This window comes from Piliocolobus tephrosceles, chromosome 5 (genome assembly GCF_002776525.5).
Source record: "Piliocolobus tephrosceles isolate RC106 chromosome 5, ASM277652v3, whole genome shotgun sequence".
Taxonomy (NCBI): Eukaryota; Metazoa; Chordata; class Mammalia; order Primates; family Cercopithecidae; genus Piliocolobus; species Piliocolobus tephrosceles.
This window is the reverse complement of record NC_045438.1, coordinates 50521338-50528633: the sequence shown is the minus strand read 5'-3', so window position 1 is coordinate 50528633 and position 7296 is coordinate 50521338. Positions and strand designations below refer to the sequence as shown.

Genomic DNA, 7296 nt, shown 5'->3' with positions numbered 1-7296 from the left:
CTAAAATACAAAACTTAACCGGGCTTGGTGGCGCGCACCTGTGGTCCCAGCTACTTGCGAGGCTGAAGCAGGAGAATCGTTTGAATTCGCGAGGCAGAGGTTGCAGTGAACCGAGGTCGCGCCGCTGCACTCCAGCCTGGGCGGCAGAGTGAGACTGTCACGAATAAAAAAAAGAAAAGAAAAGAAAAGAAAGAAAAACCAACCAAACAAACCAACCTAGCCCAGGCTATAACGACGTCCACTCGGGATTTGGGATGGGGCCGCGGGGATGGGACTGGGCTTGGGTCGGCGCACAGGACGGCGAGGGGGGGCATTCTGCAACACAGGGAGAGGGAAAGCGGGTGTCGCAGGTCCAGGTGAGGACAGGGAGACCCTGTCGAGGCTGAACACTTCTGTGCGTTTTCTTCACCTTTCTGTGCATCGGTATCCACACTAGGTTAATACAAAATGAAGTGATGATTACATGGAAAGTCATGGAAAGAAGCCTTTGATGGGACTGGTCCGGGACAGGCAGAGCGGAGTCTAACAAGCGTTCTGAGCCAGTCAGAGGCTGGCTGGGGTAAGAGCGAGTGCCGCGTAGTGCAGCGACTTGGCTGAGCGACACCTGATTGGCTAGACGCGGGACACGATGGGGCGTGTTTCCTCCGAGGGGCGGGTCAGAACGCTCGTTAGACCGGCTAGTATTTAATGCTGCATTCAGACAGCCTGAGAGTCGCCAGGTGATCCAAGGGCTAGGCTCCGAGTCTGCAGTCCTCTGCGATCCAATTTCTCAATGGCAGCGGCCGCCAGCCCCGCGTTCCTTCTACGCCTCCCGCTTCTGTTCCTGCTGTCCGTCTGGTGCGGGACGGGGCGGGCCGGTGAGCTCGGGAATGGAGCCCAAGCGGGGCGGGGGCCAAATGTAGGAGGCTGTGGGCTGCGGGCTTCAGAGGAGGGGAGGTTTCTGGAAGGACCTGTGCGATCTCCCCGGACTGCGCCCCCACTCAGTTCCCCTTCGCGTTTCCTTCCCGCCGGATCCGCTCCCGGAGGCTACTTATCCCCCGAGGGGAGGAGCCGGTCAGAGAGGAAGCTAGAATTCTTTTCCCGTCCCGGAGAGTGGAGGGGCCAGAGGGCTGCAGAGGGCGAGGTGGGGCGGGGATCCCTAGTGCAGCCTGGCAGTCCCACCCGCCCTCGGGAAGGAGAAACCAGAGCCCCCGGAACTCGAGCTGGGGTCAGGACAGGGTTAACGGGTGTTCCACAGGGACACAATCACAGACACCCCCACCAGCCACCAGCCCGCTCTGCTCTCACCCGCTCTCCACTACACAAACCCTCCAGCACCCCCAGGGATGAGTGCCGTGGAATTTTTCCCTGCACTTTCCTGCAGACACTCATCTGCACCCAGGGGCTCAGCAGACACTTCCCACCCTCCCCTCACCATCCACTGCCACCACCCAGGTCACATCCTCTTACTCCCCACCTCAACCCAGCTGGTCATCCCAGAGGTCTCCCCATCCATGAAGGGGCCCGCATTACCTACTGCACCACGTGGCACCTTCTCCCTCTGGCCTGAGGACACACCCCAGCAAACACACCCCAAGCTCCCCACAGAACCTGTGCAGAGGGGATGTGAAGCACCATTCCCTCCAAGAGACCCTGGGAACTCTGGTGAATAGAGGCGCCCACTTCTGCCCTTGGGGCCCAGACCTGTCTTTTCTTCCTACTGGGGAGTCAGCGTCGTAGAGAATAGTTACTGTGTAGACAGGGATCAGCAAAACCTCTCTAGAAAGGGAGGAAGGATGCCCTGTGATCTTTGCCTTGGGTTCTCTGTGTCATGCCCTGTCTCTTTGTAGAGCAACAGCAGGCAATGGCAACCTGCAAATAAGGGGGTAACAGATTCGGACCGTGTCCAAGTTTGCTGACCCTAGATGAAGGGATTACAGTGTCCCATCCCCTAGGGTGTCATCTCCAAGTGGTGTCTCAGGTGTCAGTTGGAGAGTAGAAGGTGGTCCTACTCTGCCTGTGGCTTCTTGGTGGTGTGGATGTGATGGGAGTGAGGGTCCCATGGTTCAGGGTCTACTCTCCCCTCCTTTGCTGCTGAGTGGCATCTATGGTCCACCAGGGCCATCAGCGACCTTCTCTGAAACCTGAGGTGTGATCTGCGGGTGAGGGGGTGCAGCCATGTTGTGTCCTGGGGATCGGGGCCAACTGCTTGTGCAAATTCTTAGTTCCCGGTGACCCTGATCCTGCACATCCCAGGAGAACCACCTGCGTCTTCTCACTGCTGTGCCTATCTTCCTAATGACCTAGAGGGTAAGAAGCCCACCTGTAATGGGCAGCTCTGAGGCTGCATCGTCAAGGCCCTTCCATGGCTAAAGGCCCCATCTCTGCCAAGGCCCAGAACTCTACAGGAGATACTTTTTAATGTTGAGATTTCCTTCCTGTGAGTGACATTGTCTTGTCTCTGAACATTCACACAGAATCTGTTGTGATTCTCCAATTAGACATTGTAACCACATGTACCTCTAGGACCTTAGGGGGTCTTGGGTCATTGGGCACTTAAGGCAGGTCCAGCCTCGCTCATCATTCATGGATTGTCTATGGCTGCTTTTGAGCTTCAACAGCACAGTTGAGTAGTTGGAATGGAGAATATATTCCCTATACACCTTTATATATTTACAAAATTGCCCTTCACGGCAAACTCTAGTGGCCATAAATATGTTTGGAGAAGCCCACAAAGAATCATTGCACTCGCTGCAGAGTTAAAGGGTCTGTCCTCACTGGAAACTGGTGTCTTCTTCGAGTTATAAGTTCAGGCTCTGAGAAGTGGCTTAATTCTGCAAATTGGGCAAAGCAGCCTTGTTCTTGATGGACTGGCTGCTTTCAGCCTCCTGGTCATTCATCATTTGTTTTATCGCTGTTTGTTGTGATTATTTAAATCCAGCAGTATTCAGGTTGGGTTTCCATCTCTTCTGGATCTTGGACCCCTTTGTTCTATGAGCCATGGGCAAAGCTTTGTATGGCTGAGGTCACCAGCTGGCCTTGCAACTTCTCTAATCATTTCCATCATTGAACCCTCCTTGTTCCTGACAGTTGATAGCCTCCACCTGGAATCTGTTATTTCAGGATTTTTCATCCTCTTACTACTGGAGCCCATTTCAGGAACAGCATCTCCTACACCCATCCATGGCCTTCAGCAATAGGCATCCCTCCGCTTCATCCCATTGTGGTGTCTTCTTATGGGGCCTTCTTTATATGCCGGGTAAACAGGAGTCCTCCAGGCTTCCCATGAGCACAGCGGATGGAAATTGTTCTGGATTTTCACACTCAGAGCACTCCAGCATGGGCCCTTCTCTGAGCCTGTGATCCCTCCCTCTAATACCTGCCTTAGATTTTCAGATTTTCTATTTCTTGCTGCATGGACCATCTCTTTGTCCAAGGTTTCAGGAAGGCATCCTCACAGCAGATGAGCACCATCAGCAGGGGCTTTGCCAACATGTTAAATCCTGTGACTATGACAATTAACTCTTCTTTATTCAACTGGTTTCCATCCTCCGTCCATCCCACCATGCACCAGCATCCTGAGGGGCAGCCCCCACACCCTCTCCCACCTCCTGCAGTCCACATGGGCTGCTGCTGAAGATCCTCTGCCATCCAGGCCCTTCCTCCTCTAGCAGTCCTGGCACCTCTCATATGGTGACCGATGTGGACAAAGGGGACATGTCTGGGGACATGTAGTTTCTCAACAGGCAGAGACCTCCTCCTCTTCCTCCTCCTCCTCCTTGTCATCATGGAAGTGGGGAGCACTTGGCTTAATCTTGTGGACACCACAGAGTAGGGGGCACTCTTTGCTGGGCCAGCCCAGCCCTCCAGAGGCATCCTCTTATTGTCATGGTGTGGAGGAGGGGTACCTAGGGGTATTTTTCTCCCCACCCACCCCTCACCTGCCTTTCTCCACAGACCCTCACTCTCTTTGCTACGACATCACCATCATCCCTAAGTTCAGACCTGGACCACGGTGGTGTGCGGTTCAAGGCCAGGTGGATAAAAAGACTTTTCTTCACTATGACTGTGGCAACAAGACAGTCACACCCGTCAGTCCCCTGGGGAAGAAACTAAATGTCACAAAGGCCTGGAAAGCACAGAACCCAGTACTAAGAGAAGTGGTGGACACGCTCACCCAGCAGCTGCTTGACATTGAGCTGGAGAATTACACACCCAGGGGTAAGTTTCAGATCGCCCAGGGCAGGAGGGAGCAGATACAGTGGTAGGTTAGAGGCATTTATAGTTTTCATGTAAAAATACAAATAGGAAGGTCCTATCACTTCTTAAGAGGTCTAGAGGCAAGGCCAGGATGTGGCAGAGAGAGTAAAACCAGGAAATTGTAAGGCGGACAGGATGGGGGTTCAACATGTGTCAAGACCAGAGCTGATCTCTCTCTGATGGGGGCAGAACCCCTTACCCTGCAGGCCCGGATGTCTTGTGAGCAGAAAGCTGAAGGACACAACAGTGGATCTTGGCAGTTCAGTTTCGATGGACACGTCTTCCTCCTCTTTGACTCAGAGAACAGAATGTGGACAACGGTTCATCCTGGAGCCAGAAAGATGAAAGAAAAGTGGGAGAATGACAAGGATGTGACCATGTCCTTCCATTACATCTCAATGGGAGACTGCACAAGATGGCTTAAGGACTTCTTGACGGGCATGGGCAGCACCCTGGAGCCAAGTGCAGGAGGTAACCGAAGAAAGAAATGGGGATCTGGAATGAGATCAGAAACGGTGATCTCGAGACACTAGTTCTTGAGTTCAGCTTCAGTCATCCCAGTATACACGTTTATGTTAAAATGACCCCCTCATGGGGCGCTCCTCCTTGGGGTGCTGGCATGCCTGTGCTCTCCCATCCTCCTCTCCCTTCTCCCTCCTGACTCCTCTTTCTCACTGCACTTGCTTCTGCTCCCTGCGCTGTGGATTTCTCTCCAACCTCGAAGCTGCGGGTGTCACTGTTTTCAGACCTTTCTCCTTGGTGTTCCCTCTTGAGAATCACTTTTCCTTTCCTCTCTCTGGTCTGTTTCTGGAAATCCATCAAAACTGCCTCCAAGGCCAGCCCAGAGACCCTCCCCTCCCCGACCCTGGAGCATCATCTTCTCTTCCACCACAGCAGGAGGGTGGGCTGTGCTGTCACCTTGCTTCCCTCAGCAGCTGTGTGAGCTCCCTGAGGACAGGGACACCCTCTCCCTTCCTACCCCAGGAACTGTCACAGCGGCTGCCCCATAGCAGGAGGGCACAAAACCTCTGCCTTCCAGGACGACCTGGGTCATCAGGAGCTGAGGAGGCGTCTCCTCAGATTTGGGGCCTGGACAAGGGTTGTCACTCTTGTGTTTCCGTTTCAGCACCACCCACCGTGTCCTCAGGCGCAACCCAACTCAGGGCCACGGCCACCACCCTCATCCTTTGCTGCCTCCTCATCATGTGCCTCCTCATGTGCCCCAGGCACAGCCCGACCCACAGCCATGGCCACCACCCTCAGTCCCTGGAGCCTCCTTCTCACCGTTCCCTGCTTCATCCTCTCTGGCTGCTGAGGAGAGTGCTTTGGAGTGACAGGTATGGGGGCAGAATTGGGAGTGGAGCAAGGAGCAGGTGGGTGAGGAGGGAGGACGGGGATGGATAATTTCCCAAGTCCCGCCCCTCCCCACGGCTGGGACCTTCTCATCCTGACATGAGACAGGTGAATGAGACCCTATGTTGCTTGTTGGAAATGACCTGGGCAGCTCTGCCATGAGTTCTGATGGATTCTCACCATCAGAGGCCAGAGGGAAAGGCGGGGTGGTGCCATACCAAGGCTCAGGGTCTGTTGAGCTTGAGAGGGCTTAGCAAATTCAGGCCTGATTCAGAGCAGGTTCCTACTCAGGAAGGGTGTGTGGCCTGCAGGCAGCAGGAATTCAGACATGGGCAGTCCTCTTAATTGGGTTAGGTGCATCGTGGTAGCTTTACATGAGGTGTGACAAGGGAAGGGGGATTTCATCTCTGAGGCTAAGAGAGATATATGTGGGCGGTAAGTCACCCAGGTGCCGAGGCAAGAGACTGAAGACACAAGCTGTTCCAGTATAATAAAGAAAATACTTAAAATAAGAATAGTTGTATTAGACATAGAATATAGACATGATTATATATGAATATTATAAATCATGAGTTTGTAGCATTACTCTTTTTTCCAATGTTATAATAATCTCTGTTCCACAATTATAACCTAGGAAAAACCAGGGCAAACAGAGATAGGAGCTGAAGGGACACGGTGAGAAGTGACCAGAAGACAAGAGTGTGAGCCCTCTGTCATGCCCGGACAGGGCCAGTAGACAGCTCCTTGGTCTAGCGGTAATGCCAGTGCCTGGGAAGACACCCGTTACTTAGCAGACCTTGGTCTAGTGCTGGCGCCAGTGCCTGGGAAGGCACCTGTTACTTAGAAGACCAGGAAAGGGAGTCTTCCTTTCCCTGGGGCAGTTAGAGAGCACTCTGCTCCACCACCTCTTGTGGAAGGCCAAACATCAGTCAAGCCTGCCCGCAGCCATCCGGAGGCCTAAATGTCTCCCTGTGATGCTGCGCTTCAGGGTCATGCTCCTAGTCTGCTTTCATGGTCCACCCTGTACACCTGGCTCCGCCTTCTAGATAGCAGTAGCAGAATTAGTGAAAGTGTTAAATTCCAAGAAATACGTAGAAGAAATAATGACGTAAGCTGTCCTCTCTCTCTCTCCACCTCAGCTACCAAATAGGGAAGGGCCCCTTGTCCGGTGGACACATGACTCGCGTGACCTTACTCATCACTGGAGACGACTCACACTCCTTACCCTGCCCTCTTGCCTTGTACACAATAAATAACAGCGCGGCCAGGCATTCGGGGCCACTACCGGTCTGCGCGTCTTGGAGGTAGTGGTCCCCTGGTCCCAGCTGTCTTCTTGTTCTCCTTGTCTTGTGTCTTTATTTCTACGATCTCTCATCTCCGCACACGAAGAGAAAAACCCGCAGGCCCTGTAGGGCTGGTCCCTACAGATATGGGTGTAATCCCAGGAGGAGGGGGCTGGGAGAGCCTTGGCATACCTACCTGAAAAGGAGGGGGTGCAGAGCTGCCCTCCCACGGAAAGTGGCTTGGATTCCAGGAACTAAGATGGAAAGTGAAGAGTAGAGGCTACTCATGAAAAGGTTTTTTAAAAAGTCAGTCCCATGGGCCCATGGGGTTTGAGTCCAGACCTTAAGGCAGCTCCCCTGCCATCACCCTCCTGCAAACCCTAGATCCTGAGCCAACTGATGGCCCTGCCAGGAGCAGAGT

General features: G+C 53.5%; 1 protein-coding gene across 2 annotated transcripts; it reads left to right on the top strand.

Annotated features, from left to right (window-relative positions):
* The first annotated feature begins 689 nt into the window (after window positions 1-689).
* Window positions 690-6931, top strand: LOC111523643 (UL-16 binding protein 5). 2 transcript variants are annotated; one of them, XM_026448946.1, is made up of 5 exons: window positions 690-857; window positions 3937-4200; window positions 4429-4710; window positions 5366-5576; window positions 6732-6931. In XM_026448946.1, the coding sequence occupies exons 1-5, from the start codon at window positions 773-775 to the stop codon at window positions 6898-6900; spliced, it is 1011 nt and encodes a 336-aa protein (XP_026304731.1). In that variant the 5' UTR covers window positions 690-772; the 3' UTR covers window positions 6901-6931. The 2 variants fall into 2 exon arrangements, with proteins under 2 accessions (XP_026304731.1, XP_031791425.1); XM_031935565.1 differs by having other exon boundaries at window positions 5466-5576; window positions 6732-6930.
* The last annotated feature ends 365 nt before the right edge of the window (window positions 6932-7296 follow it).

What these genes read in the sequence shown, in the direction of transcription:
- LOC111523643 (XM_026448946.1), top strand. Translation starts at nt 773, where the DNA reads ATGGCAGCGGCCGCCAGCCCCGCGTTCCTTCTACGCCTCCCGCTTCTG. An exon ending in GGAGAATTACACACCCAGGG is followed by an intron (nt 4,201 to 4,428) that starts GTAAGTTTCAGA and finishes TGATGGGGGCAG; the next exon opens with AACCCCTTACCCTGCAGGCC. An exon ending in AGAGTGCTTTGGAGTGACAG is followed by an intron (nt 5,577 to 6,731) that starts GTATGGGGGCAG and finishes TCTCCACCTCAG; the next exon opens with CTACCAAATAGGGAAGGGCC.